This window comes from Nestor notabilis, unplaced genomic scaffold (genome assembly GCF_000696875.1).
Source record: "Nestor notabilis isolate BGI_N333 unplaced genomic scaffold, ASM69687v1 scaffold4100, whole genome shotgun sequence".
Lineage (NCBI taxonomy): Eukaryota > Metazoa > Chordata > Aves > Psittaciformes > Psittacidae > Nestor > Nestor notabilis.
Window position 1 is genome coordinate 69,274 of NW_009911423.1, and position 18,659 is coordinate 87,932.

At 36.5% G+C, this 18,659-nt stretch overlaps 1 protein-coding gene across 1 annotated transcript in view; it reads left to right on the forward strand.

The window, feature by feature from the left end:
* Positions 1-18,659, forward strand: part of FTO (fat mass and obesity associated) — a gene marked incomplete at its 5' end in the record, with an annotated part of 201,604 nt that overhangs the window by 51,574 nt on the left and 131,371 nt on the right. The window contains one exon of the mRNA XM_010014633.1: positions 14,801-14,925. Coding sequence (XP_010012935.1) covers positions 14,801-14,925 — 125 coding nt within the window. The remainder of the gene's footprint in view (positions 1-14,800; positions 14,926-18,659) is intronic.

Consider the following 18,659-nt stretch of genomic DNA (forward strand, 5'->3'; position numbering starts at 1 on the left):
TCCCAGAGGAAGAGCAATGCTTTCTGATGGCTTCCCATGAATGCCTTTCATTTGTGGAGAAGTTTCAGTGGCTTATGCTGACTGTACAAAGATCAAACAGGCAGGAAAATTGTGGTTTTGAGAAACTCAGCCAAGATCTTTGTTATTTTCTCAGAAGTTTTTCTCCTCTAACACTATTTTTTTAAGGGTAATAGTAAGACAATTAGTTGTAGTGGCTGATGGAAAGAAGCTCATTCTATCGTTTTCTCTTAAAAATTTAAGTATTTTTTTGGTTATTAGAAAATTTGTAGGCATGTATAAAGAAAATACTAACCATAATTGCTGTCTGTCTTTATTGCATTTGCAATCAATGGTATCCAAAATTAAGCTTAAAAAAATATTGTGGCTGCTTGGTCCTGCAATTTGATCTATATTGGGACACTGTGCCTGCAGAGTTTCTCTGGAATCACCCAGGTTTTTTTGCCTGGGCACAAAGATCTGTCAAACAGATTTCATTGTGTGATTTGACCTGTTGAAGTCTCTTTTGTTTCAAGAACAATTTTCTTTTCTCCCCAGCTTTTCATAGCATTCTTCATAAAGAATTTCCTTTTTGCTTAGCTGTTAGTAAACTGAAGTACTGGAGGGAGATGTGCAGACCACATCTTTTAACCACAGTGATGGTGTGTTTTGCCAGCAATACACAATTTTCATTGTGTTACTCGTATAAAGACTCATGTTTGTCATACAAATTCTGTTTCTGTTGAAGGATTATTTTAATAAAACTAAAATGGTTTAAGCTTCCGAAGTAAAACACATAGCATCTTTAGGGGTCAGACGTGGCTGAAACTTGAACAGCTGTACAACATGCATCCGAGATTGTTTTTAATTGTCTTCCCTTTCTCTAACAGCAGTAATTCTTGTTTATATTGTCAAGAACCTTTCCACGGAGCAGAAGCACACCATACTTTAAGGTCGCATGCTTAACCCCACTGCAGGGTTACAATGTAAATGGGCCCCCTTTGTTTTCATTAATGTGCGAGGGGTGGGAGCAAGGCAAGGCTGCTCACAAGGCTGAAATAACTTATTGAAAAAGTGTCCTAAAGAAAGCATATTTTGTCTCCATACCACAGTTGTTTAGCATTACTCTTGTGCATCCAACCGACAGCCAGTTTGGCAGTGGATTTTTGTGTGTCATTTTGTTCTTTTGACCTGTGATACTTCTTTTTTTTTCTTTTTTCTTTTTTTTTTTCTCCCCATTTTTTTTTAACTGAGCTAATGGATTCACCTCAAATAATGCAAAATGGAGAAGCTTTCTTCTCTCCTTTCCTGATAACCTAGAACTAGTAAACAAAGCTGGAACTGCTCTTTTCCACCCAAAACTCTTTACATAACAACCTGCCAGTTGCTGTTTGTGTGTTGATGTAGAGGTTTAAAATTCAGACTTTCTAAAAATGTTTAAACAGTATACTCAGAGCTTTAATCAATTTAAAAATTAACAAAGTATAGCTTTTTAAAATAGTTTCAGGAGTTCTAAGTCATGCATTTCTACCTGTAATCATTGATAAATGAAGGAAAAATACTGTTGAAATCTCATGAGATATTTTGGTTTTGATTCTCTAAATTGGCCCTAAGTCCCAAGATTTTAGGCAATTGCAAACCCAGTGCTGATTGTAATCTGGGGCTGGCAGCTGTAGTTGTTTTTTTAGGTAAAAAAAAAGTTGGAAGTCATGCACTTAAGTAAGTAAGTGCTGCATTGCATCAAAAGTGGAGCCCTTTTTGGGGATATCCAGGCAGTTTGCTTTTTTTGTTTGTTTTTTTTTTTTTAATGTTTGGTTATAATTTTGGACCATGAACATAATTTTAATTTGATATGTGCCTGGGCTTGAGATATGTAGATTTATACCAGCACATGAAAAGAGCATATACACGTGGCTGTGATTCATCCAGTGTGATGAATTTGATCATCCAGTGTGATGAATTTGATCCCAAAGGGTTGTATGCAAGTTTCTGTGCATGTACTGAATTTACCAGCACTGGATGAACAAGGAAAAGGGGAAGTATTCTCTCTAGAAGATGAAGCAATAGTACATACTTACACTGTTCTGAATACAGCAAGTTGTAGCTTAGTGGGAATAGGACTTTGGTTTTCAAACTGTGTTAATCAAGGTAGAAGATTGGTTTTTTTGTTTGCCAACTTGCAGCTGTGACAAAAATAGGATACTTCCTGAGGTGAAAACTCTTCAGTGTGAACTTAAGTTCTTAGCGTTTGATTGCTGTATTTTAAAACCAAAATGTTGTGACAGCATGTTTTCACAAGTTATCATCAAAATACTATTTTTTCTCTTAGTAACTGCTATGCTCTTAGGCTTTGGACAGAGAAATTTTTCTTAGGTTTTAATTTTCTTACAATTAATCTAAACTTTCTGCTTTCTTTTTCATAGGTATTATACAGAGAGTATCTTACTATATCTAGTGACCTTTCCAGTATGAGAATACCTGTTCTGACTAGTCATAGAATTTTATACAGGATGATATCTGGCAACCTTGAAAGATTATCTGACACTCAAGAACATAATGATAGTTTGATATTAGAGTAGCTCTGTGTGTTAATAAACATTTAAGAAATGCTTTTGTGAAACAGAAAAAATATATAGCATGTAAGATGGTAAATACGTAGTACAACAAATGCCTTCCATCATACAGTCGTGTGGACAGTTGATGATGAATATGGAAAAATAATCTCACATAGTTAAAAGGCAGTCCCTATTCTAATGAAAATGTATTAGCTTCCTTTTCCTAAATGAATGTAAGGTTATCCATACAAATTGTTTTGATACATATAAAAAGTTTGCATTACAGTATCTTAAATAAAAATTTAAAAAGAAAAACAAGGAAAAAAGCCCATACTACAACAAACTCCAGAATCCAGATGCTGAAGAGAGAGAACTTTTTTATCAAATGACATGTTTTCCTCTTTAAGAAGATATATATACCCCATTAATAGTTTGGATGCTTGTTGACATAGATCGTATCTCTTACGTGTGGACTCTGAATGCTGTGAAGTGTGATTTGCCCTGTAGTGTTGTGTTAAAGCAGGATGTAAAGTAGATAGTAACATTAAAGGAGATTTAGGGCTCTAGTATAGCTCGTCATGATGTACCTTTAAAGGTAGAAGTTTTTGTATGAGAGAACACAGATCAAACTCTCCTCCACAAAGCCTGTTTTCATTTCTGAGCAACTCAGGAGATGCAAAAGCTTTTTTGGGTAAGTGTAGAGCATCACCATTGTGGCATGTACTCAGTGTGTGTCTGTTAAGGATGCTTCACCAGTTTATGTTAATACATCCTTGACGTTGCTTTAACTTTTACCAGTGGACTAAGTGATCCTTCTCAAAAAGTGCAGAGGTGATTAGTCAGCCACCTTTGACCTCTCTCTGAAGTTGGACTTTGCAGCTGAACTTGAGAACCCATATCTTATTTCACACGCCTATAGAAGGAAACCTTAGTGACGGGTAAGGCAGGAGCTGTAAGTGTCAGGGTACAATGTAACAGAACACATTGTTGTGTCCCAAAGTAACAGTGTTTTCTACTCTCCAAATTGTGTTGTCATAGTTTGTGAGCACATCCTTCAAATGTCGTATTTGTTAAATTGCCAGAATCTTCAGCACATTACTTTTGTTTCAGAGAGTAATCGACACGCATGTATTCACAGTGATCTGTTGAACATGCCGTTTGTTTCCCGTTAGGCACATGAATCACATGATGAAAGTTTCTTTTCCCTGATTGAATGCTGTGTCGTTAGTGAAACTGGTCTATGTAATGATTTTTGATATACTGAAGTTTTCAAATAGTTGGCAATTTCAGCTTTAAGTTCTTTCTCAAGTATTCATCTACAAATACTGAATGTTCATGCAAAATGTGTATGACAAATTGTCAACATTTAGAACTTGATTACATTCTAATTAAAAATATTTCTGGAAGAATTTTTTTTAATGCACTAGTAAGTGACAGGAAGTACAGAGCTACTTCCATGATCTTTCTTTGTGTTTACTTTTAAGTGTTGGGTTAATTAGTTGATTTTAAGGATGAAAAATGAACCTTTGATTTTCTTTCTACTAAGGAGATAAACTAATTACTGAGAGTTTTACTGCTCCCTTGCTAAGTGTGAAAAAGCAAAAATCCTTCCCGAAAATGAAAATAAAGTGAAAACAAACATATGGGATATCGGGGAATATTAATGGAAGAAAAGTGGTACTTTGATAGCATGGACTATTAACACATTGGTATTTGTCACGCCAGTATTGCCATAACATTAGGGATGTCTGATGACATGAAAACATGGGCAGAATCCAAATCTAAATCCAGGAAGTGGAGTGTATAGCATAGTCTCTTACTGGAACACAACTCCATCAAAATAGAATAATCAGTAACTGGCTGTATTTTGCATTAACAGGTTTATAAAGTGTAGGTTTTACAGATACTGCGTTCAGAAGAACAGTAAATAGCAAGAAATGTCACTGAATTCCTGGCAGGATGGAGGTAGGCAACGAAGTGTCTTGAGAATGAGAACCTCTGTGGAAAGTGTCCTGCCCTCAGAAGGGGTGGAGGTCTGCCTGCAGGTACCATGAATTCGTGCTCCATCTCCCTGATGGCATCCTGCAATTGAGCAGGATGTGACAAAGCCCATGACTGCAGGTGTGCTGTCTGTGTTGTACCCTGGTCTGTGTGTATTTGTATAAAGCGTATGCGGGAATGCCCATAAAGGATTAGGGGGAATTTACTTTGGTTTTAATTTTCTTTAATTTATGAAAAAGGTGTTGGGTTTTATTCTAGAAAAAAAAAAAAAAGTAGGTTTCTTTTGAGTCTGCAGGTTGGTAAGTTGACATACTAATTTGTTGATGTGTATGTAAGTTGATGTATTAGTGAAGCATTGCCTTATTTAGCATTGTAGATGTACCTGGACTACTGAATTAATTTTGCAATTATGTTTTGCTTTTAAGATTTGTGTTGCCTAAATATATACATATACATACACAAGTAAGATATATTCCCCTTTATCACTCATAATGGAAATTAGTATGCATGTACAGGTGGAATATATACTTTTGAGGATTATGTAGCGTTATGCTCCAATAAATCAGGATGACATGTGCAAAACTTTGTTCCTAAATATGCTTTGAATGAAAGAGAATTAAGTAGTTGCCTGCCCTCCCAGGAGGAATGTGTATTTACTGTAAGTACTATATCCAAATATATAAAAGTCCCCCATATTTTAAATTTGCTAGTATATTGCATTTGTTTGTACATTTTACACTGCACACCCTCAATGGCAGGTCATCACCATTTGCATGGGCTATATATGAAGTGCCTAGCACATGTTTTTATGTAAAAAATACAGTTATATACTATAACAAAAGTGGAGGAGGACAAGGCACTGATACCAGATTGCCTAGTTTTGAGTTGAGGAACAAGGATCACAGCTTGCAAAAAAGTATGTTTCCAAATGCTGCTGTCATGACCAGCATCTGGCAATGAGTGGTGGCATCCTCCTTTCTGCTTGATAATGTCATATTCCCCATACATTGAATACATATAGTATATCAGGTTCTGTTTTGGTTTTATCCCCTATGCTCTTCCCAGGAGTGCACTCTAAATTCTTTTTGAGTCCCTTTAACCATGCCAGCTAGTGTTACTACTGCACTTACATGATCCTGAATATTAAGTCTTTGTAACAGTGGCCATGGTGTCATTAGAGGTAATGAAGCTGTTACTTGAGCCAAATGTGACAAGACTTCACTTTTGAAACAACGTGGTGAGAGTCGTGTTCTCACAGAAGTGTCCACAGATCTGCTGCATTTATTTAGTGCTGTGAGGAAGATAAAGGGGTGATTGAAACCCTTATGTCATTCAAAAATATGATTCAGCTGTATGTGGTTATCTTGCATATGTACTAAAATGCTATTCTGCTATGGCATGTGTCTTGGACAAAGCATGCCCACAGGCACTTTTGGACATGCGGCTTGCTATTTCATTTGATTGTGGCTTGTAGCTTCTTCGTTCTGCAGTATTTAACCCATTCTGTAACTTGGCTTTCTGTGTTTTAAATTATTTCAGTGAGACTAATGATACTGGGAATATGTCCCAAATTTTTGCACAACTGTATTTTCACTAGACATTGTTCTAGAAAGCATTGTGGCTAAGGCAGTAAGTGGCTTGAAGGCAAAAGTGGCTTCAGTGATGAGAGGAAAATATTGGAGTTCTAGGCTTTTCTGTACTAAATAGCAATGCTAAGATGTGCCATTCAAGGAAATCGGTAATATGACAGGTAATTAAACAATAAAAGATAGTTGCAAGTAAAGATGCAGAAATGAATTCAGAATCTACACTCAGTGTTTTTCATCTTTCTTCACAGTTTGGGGGTGTTTAAAAGTATTTTTTCCTGTGACCAATAATATTAAGTTTAGTAATTCCACTTTGTATTTTGAGTACTACAAGGACTGGGTGTCTAGTTTGGAGATTTGGTCCAAGTTTGCATCTGTAAATATTTTAGTAGGAGCTTGTATGTAGATTATTGTATTAGGGCTTCAGTATAAATTAGAGGAGTTAAAGCAAAGCCTTGCTTGCATGTAGAATCAGTAAATATATTTCATTAGAATCAGTAAAATTATATGAGTATTTAATTCAAACTAGAGTTCATTTCAGTGTTTATGAGATGGTGTGACCTCCTTCTGGCTTTGAAGCCCATAATTTTTTACACTCCTCCCCTCAAATTATTCATAGTAGCTGATGATATGCTAAGAAAAGTAGCTGATATTCTAAGAAAATTCCAGGGTACAATTTGAGTTCTTTTGAAAACGTAAGATCATTTGTTGTGTAATTCTTCATTGCTTATTAGAACTGCACATGATTGTAGATGCAGAAAATTCTGGGTGCTGGTTAAGGAAATGTGTGCAGATTGTCCTTGGCATGACTCAGTATTGCAAAATGTAAGTTGCCCGGAGTGCACATTAGTGAAGTGAGTCTTGTATTGCATCTTAGCTCAACTGATTCCAACAACAGTAAATAATCACTGAAGCATACACTGCTGTGCAGTCCTTCAGAACTTAAGTGTTGAGCGTAACTACTGTTTGCATGTGACCAAAATGGGTAAAGAGAGGTGTATACAAAGGAGTGAATTATAACAAAGAACACTTTCTGCTTCAATTCGTGTTCAGAAAACATATGTTCAGCCATGCAGGCAACAGTTGGGGTAAAGACACACTGCAGGTTTGGAAACAAAAGGCATGTTCTTTTCTTGCATTCACAATGTTTTCAAACATACTCACTTGTTAGGGACTAGCCTGTCAGCTGGATCTTCTTGCAAGCGTGATTTCTTTTTCCTGACTTCTTTCAAAAGCGTTTTCCCCACAATGTTTTACACTTCATATAATCCACTATGCATGGTAGGCCTGCTACAGTCTTTGTGCTATTGATGATTCAGAGGTGGAGGGGCCATGCTCTGGGAGAATGTGGCTAAAGGGTAACCTTTCACTCACCCTTACATCTGAAGATGCTAAGCCACTCTTATTCCAAAGATCTTGAGTGGTTTAGTTGCTCTTTCTTGATGAGATGGGTTATACTTCATCTTTAGAACATTGCCAAACCAGTTAGTGCAGCACAAGTATTGTGGAAGTGTTAATCTTTCTTTTTTTTTTTTTTTCTTTGTAACCAAGTATTGAAAATCTTTGAGACCTATCATAACTGCATTGAATCATCCATAAAAAGGATGGCTTTTCTCCACGGGAGATTTTGGCATACCAGAGTAACCAAAACTTACTTGGTTGTTATTTGTTTGGATTCCTTTTTCCTAAGTATATGGTTCGAGACTCTAATATAAATATAAATATAGGCATAAAGGTAATGGTTATTTCCAAAATAAGCTCTGCCCAGTTTGATTTATGACCTTTAAACTCACACAGCTAGAAAATGTACTGCTTTAGCTCCACAGGTATAGTTAGGTGGTACAACTTTCTAGTGTAGACAAGACCTGAAGTTTCTTTGGAAACGTCTAAGTGATCTACTCCCTGTAGGTTTTTCTAGGTCGAACTTCTCATCTATCAAGTCAGGTATTCATCTTTTGTTGTCAGCAGTGAATACCTCAAAGAAAGGCAGGGCTCTCTACATTTTAATGAATGTAGACTTGTCTATAGAGCTTAAGCATATGTCTAAGTTTGAGCTTTCTACTCTAATTGGGTTATGTACTTGCTTAGTTTAGATGTGCACCTTTGAATATAATGGTAGGGAGAATATATCATCTTTGTGGCAATGGTTTCACATCAGCAACTTTTACCCCACAAAAAACAAAAAATTATGTGAATTTTATAAAACTCTCTATTCCTTTATATTTTATTTAAAACCAGCCATAAACATTCGACTTGGACAAACTGTTTTAATGTTGGAGGTTTATCAATAACCAGAATGATTGTGGAGCTTTACATTGGTTTGTGGATTATTCGTGTATTCCATTCGAGTATTAATAGCATTAGCTGCATTCAGTTTCCTGGGAAATCACCCCTGATGAATGTCCAATGTCTGGGGTTTCCCACATAAGGTCCTTCAGACCAGGAGGATCATTTAGACAACTAGAAAATCTGCAGACAAGAAAACTCCATGTAAATATTTTCTAATGGAAGGTGCCAGCAAATACATCCTTGCCAACATATGTCAAAACTGCCAGAAGATCTGTGCAGATGGGGATTAACTTTTTAGCACTGTCATCTTAAGAGCCTTGACAGGGAAACATAATTTAAATGTTTTTCTTTGACTGCATATGACTGAAAAGATGTTAATGGTAGATAAAACTGATATAAAGCAGTTAAGGATACTGACATATATTCCAAGTCTGCACCTTTTACTTTATAGTGAGCTCTGTGTCAGACATCCTTGAGAATACTACAGCTTTAGAATAAATTGTCCTTCCCTCTCTAATGAAATTTGATGATTTGTCTCCAGTCTGATAAAAGAAAGCACATACTAGTATATTGCTTCTTTTCAGGAATTTTTTGTTTTGCTTTATAGGCTCTTTAAAAGTAAATTATGTTTTAGATGTTGCAGTGAATTCGCTGACTTTCAGGAAGAAAACAGTTAATAATAATTTCTTTCCTTTCAGCTCCCATGAGCCTACGTTCATTGTACAGTTTACATATAATAGCTAGTAAGAGTAGAATGTACTGAACCTTAAACAAATCTATTAGGATCACCATGGCAAGAAACTGGGAAAATGGCAGGAAAAATGAACAATGATTTTTGTAAACCCTCCAAAGGTCAGAAAAAGGCTTTCAGTAAGTATGCAGAGGCTAGAAATCAAATCCCATTTCCTATCATAAGAAACCAGTTGTTTTAGCAGCAGTGGTTAATGTACTGTATGTGAAAGATTTAAGACTAGTTGGAAAGCTTTGCTTCTGTTTTATTAGGCTGCTATTGAAAAGCCAACAGCATAACTTCAACTAGGTGCTTTGAGATTTCTTAATGGGCTGTCAAGGGCAAGACACCAGGTCTGTGCTATACTAGCTCTTTCCTGTACATTAAAACAACAGGGGCCAAATGATCATATACAGAAGTATGAATTACTTGATGCTTTCTCTGTTCCATATGGTCAGCCATGTCTTTGGCAATTAATCATGTACAGAATCAGTTGAGTGCTCTCTGAAGCACTGAAGTCAACATATAGTTGTACCTGTGCCAGTGGGGGCAGTGGGGGTTGTGAGCGTAAAATAGCAGGATGAAGAGCTGCTGGCGCCGGAGCCAGAGCAGCTGGCTTCTATAAACAACACTTTTTTCTTCTTTACCATTTTTTTTTTTTTTTTTTTTACTTTCTTTGACAAACATGAGCCATTTTTCAATATCATCCGAAACATGAGGGTTGCTGAGTGAAACTGTGATATCTGGCATAGTGGATTAATAAACAAAAAGCAGAGAATTGGGTTTAATGTGCCCAAATTACTGGGTGATAACTTAAACCATACTGGCTACTTCCATCTTATCAATGAAAATGGGTGCATTTGCTCATATTTTAAGTAAAAATTTTGAAAGTAAAGAAGAAATGAGCAGTGGTTTGTAAGCAATTACTAGCTTTTTTTATCTCCCAAGTTATGACATGTTAAATTAACATGGCTTAATAGATAGCAGGTTCTTCGTTTTTTCTGTCTAAAAGGCACAGTGTTCTAGTTCTACAGAATTCTATCAGGATACTTTTTGCACTAAAAGTAAAATAAAGTAACAAAAATAACAAGATACTGAATGACATTTAAAATTTTAGCCCTGGTTACTGATTTTACACTTTTTATTTTTTCTTTCTGTATTAGTTATTGATTATTCAGAGATGACTGCTGTATTAAAGTAGAAATGGTTAGTAAAGATTCAGAAGCTTATCCTATTTAAACTGGTGGAGAGTAGATTAAATCTTAACTCACAGTGAAAAATCTGATTTGTTGACCCAATAAAGTGGGACCAAGAGACAAACTGTCCCAAGTGCCACTTTAGTTCAAACTGAAGGCTAATTTGTCTGACAGGATACGAGGCTTCATGTCTCCAGCTATACCGTGTTTCTAACCTAAAGTCTGGCTTCTCGAGAGGTCTGTGTTGAAGGAGGGAAAATCTAGTTTTTAAAGACTAAAAATGTACCAGTATGGATTTTGGAGTGTTCAGAGGATGATTTTTTTTTTTTTTTGCTTGTTTGAAACCATGTTGTGGTATTCACCCAGGATACATGCAGTTAAGCAGGGTAGTGGCTTATTGATGTTGAAACACAATTTCTTCTGCTGGTATCTAAGAAGAAAATATTATTGTAATCTTGTTACAAGACATAGGTTTGTTTTGTTAAGACTCGTAAAAATGTATCTGATTTTGAGTGTGTATCCTGGGTGTATAGTAAGACTTGATTATAACTGAGTTTCTACTCAGTTTCGTGTCACTGATATATTTTGTCAGTGGGAATGAGAGGAATATGAGACTGGTCTCTCAAAATCTTATCTTAGTACCTTTCTTTCTTTCAAAAGGGATGATGCTGTCATGGCTGTTGCCTGATACATCAGTAAAGCACTAGATTTAATTCTGCCCCTGGACCAGGACAAAGGTGAAGGGTATAATTTTCTAAAAACTATTTTTAACATGGAAAGCTGGATTGGAAACTGCTCTCTCCATATATATGTGTGTGTGTGTGTGTGTGTGTGGATATATGTATAGATACATATATTTGTTTTTAAAACTATGCCATTTGGGATTTACAAGGAAATGCCCTTAATACATTAATAGATAAGTAAGGAGAATTGAGGAAGATTTGCTGAAAATATTAACAGTACTACATTGAAGAGGCATGCTGGCCAATGAGGCAAGAAGTTGCTTCCCTTAAGTGATAAGCAGTTAATGTAATCTTGTTGCTTAGGTAGTCCAGGATATGTTTTTGCCAGCTCAGGAAGCAGAAGAAAGAAAGTTTCAGCAATTTGTAAACATTACACCCTCAAGAATCTCTGTGAACACAAGGATGAGATAAGACAGGCTGCGGGACTGGTTACACTGTTTATTTGTTCTACTGTCCTGTGGTCCCGAGTGTGCTGAAAAACACTGGATCGGTGTTGAGTCCGGTTCAGAATCTGAAAGCTTCACTCAGCGCTGGGCAAAGGGGGCCTCTGCAGACAATTATCTGTCATTGGAGAATGTTAGAAGAATTGAGACACAAGCAGATTTTCTTTGATAGGATGTGCAACGATAGTGATGTTCAAAAGAGGTCATTCCTACCCTTTAGAGCTGGGGTGGTATTGGCTCGGTTTCTGATGGATTTTTATCAGTGTTGATGTGAGGAAATGGCTTTCCCAGCTGATAACATCTTTGACCGAGTTTCTTGAACCCTTGACCTTTATCAGCCAAGGTATATATTGAATCCCCTTGTTAAAAATAAATCCCCAAACAAGTTACGTGAAAAATAAAACTTTGGAAGGAACATGTTTTATAATATTATTTTACCCAGAATGCTGCTGTATTCGTTACAATTTAGGATTTTTATTGAGATGGTAAGAATAGCAAGTTATTAAGAAGTGCCTCTATAAAAGCTACATATCAAGCCCTCACATTCTGGGTAACCTTACTGCCCTCAGCACTCTTAGAAAACAAGTAAATAAGTTAAATTGCTCTGTGTTTTTGTTGTATGTTGCTTAATAGTACATCACGACTTAGATGAAAGGTGTTAACAGAAAGCTGGAGCAATATAATTGCTCTCTCAGTAAAAAATAAATTATGTTCAGTTTCCAGAATTATGCTGTTTCTGTAGATGGAGGGGGCTTTAGGTAGTAGAACTCTATACCAAAGTTGCAATGTGGCCAAGGCATGAGAATTCATACAAAAGTGTTAATGTGACTGTGAATACTTGGAGAAGTGGTCACCCATCTTCTCTGATTGGTAATACTTTAATCACATCATAATTTAATCAGATTTTAACTGAAAACTATCAGTTCTCCATGCTCTACACTTTGGGAATCACTTACTTAGGGGATCTTGATGTTTGTTGCCTGCAAATAACTATACTTTCAGCTTTGTGAGGCATAGCATCATTGAACTTGGGGCTTTTCAGCGTTCTTGGAGAAAAGCAGACTTCTGCACCATCAGCAGTGGATTTCCCTATCCCATCCAAGGATTCTGAAAGGGAAATCTTGGTGTGCTGTCACCTCTCGGTATGGCTACAGTCTGTTAATCTTATAATAGAGAGATAAAATTTAGTTATAGTGCTGTGTCAAGCATTGCATGTGGTAAATATAGAAGTTAAGGCCCTAATAGGTATATTTATTCTGAATGACGAGTATTAATTTACATCAGTTAAATAATGTACATCATTTCATATGAGCGTGTTCTTATTTGCTGAAGTCCTCTATCAAATCCTGCTTTAAACTGTGCAGCTGCTGGAAGTGAGTGCTGGAAGTGAGGCTGGAATCAGCATTGTTGAAGTTGGCGGATATTAGAGCTTGTGGAAAAGATGATGTAGGTCAGCGCAAAGGAAATCCATGTCAGGGAATCCTTATCTGAAAATGCTCTCTGGCTTTTTGTTTGCTTTGTAATGTCAAAGCAGGGTCAAGAATGTGATCTGTAAAGACAGAGCTTTGAACATTTTGGGTTTTTTACAAGAAAATGTTCTTTTTGATGTGTAAGTCTCATACAGCAGAGTAGTGCTTTTCAGTAAGCCAACTGATAGAGTTGGGAATCAGGGAAGAAGATGCTTTTTGTTCTTTATCATCTGATTTTGGAGTAATTATATTATTTGCTGTCTCTATAACCCCTGTCATGCTTGTCTCTTGGAACCTCCATGGCAGGGGCAATGTTACCACTACTTTAAGTAGTTTAAGAAGTATATAATCTGCATAATATTGTTACTTAATGGGGGAAAAAAACCCCAGCCAGTCAGGCCAAGGATAGATCTTCCTGTTTTCACAAACTCAAAATAATAGCAATCCTTTATCTGACAAAATCCCCACAAGAATCTTAGTGGGTGTATGTTTGGGCAGGGCAGAATGTGATGTGGATGTGATGTTGAGGAGAAGGCAATATGCCGTGTCTTTGTTACGTTGTTCCCACAGGAGAAGCCATGCTGGGAGCAGAAATTGCAGCTTTTGGTGATGTCTGACTTGTGTTTTCAAACTCGCTTCTACAGCTTCTCAGGCTATAAATGTATTTTTTTGCCTCCCTTTCTGTGGAAAAAAACCCCAAAAAACTAAAAAACAAATAACCCCCCCCAGATTTGTGCAAGCATTCTGTCCATTTGATCATCCTTCCCAAAAGCCTTTAGATACTTTGATATGTTTGCAGAACATGAGACTGAAGGTGAGAATAGCAACAGTAATTGAGTATCAGTGGCTGGTTAAAGCGAGAAAGGCAAATATAATGTCTTCACTGAAGGAAAACACTGCAGCACTGACTCTAGGTGTCTGTTGTGGTTGGACTTCTGCACATCAAGTCAGCACATGTGCACTGGTTGACATATGTGTTAGTAATGTGAGCATCAGCACGTGCTGTTTCTTTCCCAGGTTGGCAGACGTGCGGAAGCGTAGGGGAAGAACTGGTGAGGGGTTACTAGTTACAGGCAAAAACGGAGTGAGGGAGTTGGAGTTAGCTTGCTGGGTGGATGAAGGATGACAAGATCTTGCAGTTTCATTACATCAGTGTTAACTGTTAACACAACATTTGGGAAGGCCAGGCAGAGGTTCCATCATCCTGCTCCACAGATGACTTATCCATTCCATGTGTGTATGTATGCATTTTAGCAATTCGTAATTTATTCTATAAATGAAAAAACAGGTTAAGTCTTACTACTTGTTTACTTGAAATATTTAGTGATAAAGAGAACACAGGGAAATCATTAGAAATTCCTTTCAGAAGACACAATACAAACAGGTATTTTCTTCTTTAGCTTCACCAAGGATCAAATAGGAGGGTGTAATTGCCCAAATGAATGCTCTATTGAGGGAAACATTTCTTGATATAATTTGATACAAGAATGTGTTTAGAAAAGAAAATAATTATGTCTTAAGAAAATGAGAGCTCGAATGCACAATGTCTTGTTGCGTTACTTAAGGCGATGAGATTTTAAGGTTTACCTTATGTGCCATGTATATTGATTAAATACCAAATATATGGTGGCCATTTCTAACCATCATTTACTGTATTGATTTGTCAGCAGTGGAACTGTAATTAAAAAAGCTATTGATTTACTGTCCTAATTTGCTTATGGGCTTTTTATTAATTTTACACATTGTTTCCTGTTTCTAGATTATAATTTTTATGTGTTTTTTCCCTTTAAGACAAGCCTGGTCCTCTCTGAAGTTCAAAAAGAGGAACGAATTGAGGAACAAAGGAATAAAACAATCAGGTGCTTCTTGCTAGTTCTTACAGAGCGACAAAGGCTGCGTAAGGAATGGACAGCAAGGTGAGAAATACTTGAAAAATAGCAAGATAATTAAAATTGGAAACAATTATATAAAACCCACTCTTATAAATCCCCTTGGTGGGGGCAAGTTGGTGTTTAAAAAAAATCCTAAGTTTTCCTTGAATGGAATAGTCAATATTTTTGCTTCTGATTTCAGTTACTTGATGGGGTAGAATGCTCCCTTACTGTGCTTACAGAGTGTAGTCTATTGATAATAGCTTGATACTGATGTTGGAGGATTGGTATCACCTTAAGGTTTTCCTCATGTTACTTACAACATGAGCAATACTCCTTGCTGGCATGCCATGCTGATAGCTACCCTTCTTTTCTGCTTTCTTCACAGTCCTCACATATTCTTGTGCTGTCCTACCAGTGTTAACTGGGTTGTGTTGGGCAAGATTGGCATAAATTGCTGGAGTTTGTGTTGTGTGACTGTTATATTATACTGGAGTTCTTAAACTGAACTCATTGCCGTGGTAAATCAGATGGTGGTGTTAACAATTTGAAAAAGTTGTTTATGTTTTTATTTGAAAAAGTTTGTTACTGGAATGTAGTCAGATGAATGCATTTCAGAAAGTACAGATACATCATACTTGCAATTCATTCAGAAGTACAAGAATTCAAAAAAGAGAATTTCCACTGTCCGCCACTTTGTGTCCTTCTTTTTAGCTGCTAAATGAGTTAATGTCACCTTTTTTCACATCTGTTTCTAAAATATATAGATTTATATTCATTAAGTAATCCCTTATTTTTTTCTTATTTATGATACATAAAATTTGTAAGTCTGTGAAATATTTCTACCAAATGCACAGTTTTCCTTTAAAATGAGATGTCCTGTGCTTACAGTTCAGCACAGTTTTTAGTCAAAAGTATCTTTAACAGAATTTGTTAATCAAAATTAGTAGCTTATTGGTGTATTTTTTTACATTTACTAAAGGTTCCAGTTAAGGGAGTTCTCCTGTATTTTGTTAGTGTATAATACTGGAAATTTCCTGAAGGTTCTACAAGATTGAGTTTAAAAAGTCAATTGTCGATATGGGATCTGACAGTTGAGTGGCTTTGCTGTTCCCAATAATTACAGTGAGTGGACTTGAAACAGTTTAGAAGCTTTAGATAAAAATTAAACATTATTACATAGTAGCAATTATTATACAAATTAGAGGCTGTGTTTTATAAGTTTGCATTCTTGCGAGTATGAAATGTTCCTTTGTATACTAATCAGTTAAGATCTCAGAGTGGAAGAGTTTAGTGAGGCCGCTCTACAATATTATTGATATTATCATGTGGCTTTTGTTTGTTCCTTTTGATGAATTTAAGGGATTTTTGTGGGGTATTTTTGCCTTCTATCACCATGCCTACTAAGTAATGCAAATGGTTTGGCTACATTGGAAACAGAAGAAATCGCATAAGGCTTTTCTGTGGGCCACATGCGTCTTTGTTGTGAATGCGAATAGAAAGCTTCCTAGAGATAAGAAAAGGCTAAACAATTCCAATGAGTGGAATATCTTTTTAGTGTTTGTTTAGTTTAACAATGATTTCCCAATATACAAAGTCATCAGGAATTGTGGCAATCTGGACTCATTTAAAAGCAATGAGTGTTACGTTGCTTCTGGCCTCTGCTTGCTCCTCACGATGTAATTGGAGGCTGGTGTTGTAGACATAGTCTAGTCTCTGACACAGAAATGCTGAAGTTCTTGTGTTGGGGGTGGGGAGAGGCACAAGCAGATGAAGTGCAGGCCTTCTTAAAACTAAACACCTGAAATAAAATTTCAAGAGCGTTGTGCCTTGAAAGTTCTGAAAGAAAGCGTCCTTTGAGTATTAAATATCCATAATCCTTTTCTTTCCATTTGATGTTTCCCATTCCAGTGACCTATCTGAGAATCTCATCCATATGATATGCATAAACAGGCTGTTACCATACACCTCACTTTACTTCATCAAAGCTTCAGCTAGATGTCTGGAATGAAGCACTGACTGTGGTAGCCATCGGGCATACGGTGGTGAAAGTTATAAAACGTCTGCTGTGGTACTAGCAGGGCTGCCCATGTTTTAGAGATCAGTCTATTGTGTACTTTGGAATTACATGAGAAAAATGTGCTTGGACAGGAAATAATTAGCACTTGTCAAAGGGCAGGCAGTAGGTTACAGTATTTTACTTTCAGTGGGCTATCAGGGGATCAGCTAGATTAGATAATAGAATTTTTTTCTCTGGACGTTAAATACAGATGACTCTAATTACCTTACATTGTGCATTAGAGAGCACATTATGAGCAGTACAACTTCAAGAAATTTAGGTCAATGAAGGAAGGGCAGCAGGCAAAAACTTTGCACTTGGTCTTTGCAGAGTTATGTAAACATTCTGTTCTTTCATGGGTTTTACTTGTTTCATTGATACCTTAAATAAAAATAAAAAAATGTGTGCTGGGAACTGTTACAAAATGATTCAACTTTTAGAAAGTTACACTTTCTCAGAGAAAGCATATGACCTGTTTCAGTATGTATCTATTTGGTTACGGTATGTCCTTGCATTATTTGCTATATGCTGTAACTGTCTCTGCATATTAATAAACTGAAATTACTCTTTTAGTTTTTACTTCAGCTCTGTAGTCCAAAACACATCATAGTGCACGTAGTGTTGCAGCTCAAAATTTCATATGCTTTTGACTCAAAGGTGTCATCAGTATTTTAAGTATCTGAGCAGGTCTTGTAGGGGTTCAAGTTGTTCTCTGTTGAGTGGTAGTGATCCAAAGTACTTCAGGTAGGACTCAGTGAATGTCCTCTAAGTGTTAACAGAAATGGTCCAGGGTCTCTGAAGCCCCAGATTTGTTTATACTGCACGATAGTGCCTGATGGACAGGTTGTTATAGCTGTTAAAGAGCTACTCTAGCCCTTTGAACTGACCCCTTCTTGACCTCTGCTTATAGAAGGTCACTGTTCAGCTTATAAAGTAAGGGGAACCTTAGATTCTACTGTAACAAATAGAGGGTAAAGGGAACAGCTGTGAATTTTGGATGAACCATGCAAGCCTGTATAGACTTTTTAGGGTCACTGTATGATAATGAAAATTGTTACCAAATTATATGGAAATTTAACAGCAATAGTGGGAAAGAGAGGGTGGAGTCTAATGCATTGGGTTTGATAAATGAAGTGTGAAGTTACCCATCTGGCTCTAGACAGCCCCCTTTTCTCTACGAAAGGGAAACATTTAAAAATAACCATGGTACATCTAGAATCAATGACCCATACAGAGAGCTGGAATAGATCAAGATTTAATGGTGGCTGTGGAAGAAATTATCATTTGAAAAGTGAGACAAAGGATGAAAAAGTACAGTTCAATATCTGCACCTGATTCATTTTCAAAAAGGCCTTAATATTTTTATCCCATTGATGATACTATTGACATTTTTTATTTTGCTTTTTAACTGGAACCAGAAAAGATGTTATATCAGAAAGGAAGTTTGGCCAAAGGGTACTTGAATTTCAAGAGGGAGTACTGCACTTTTCCTGATCAGTTAATGCCCATGAGAACTGGACTATCATTCAATAAAAGTTGTATCTCTTATTTCTCCTTACAGAACTTGTATCATGTTATAGTAGTATTGTATTTAATATTTGCATGCTGTACTGCACTTAATTGCTAGTAGTTTTTTGCTGTGTTTTTCATGTAAGTATATTTACTACCAAACTACGTCGTCATCAATAAATCAACAATAGATTAATATAAAAGATGTCCG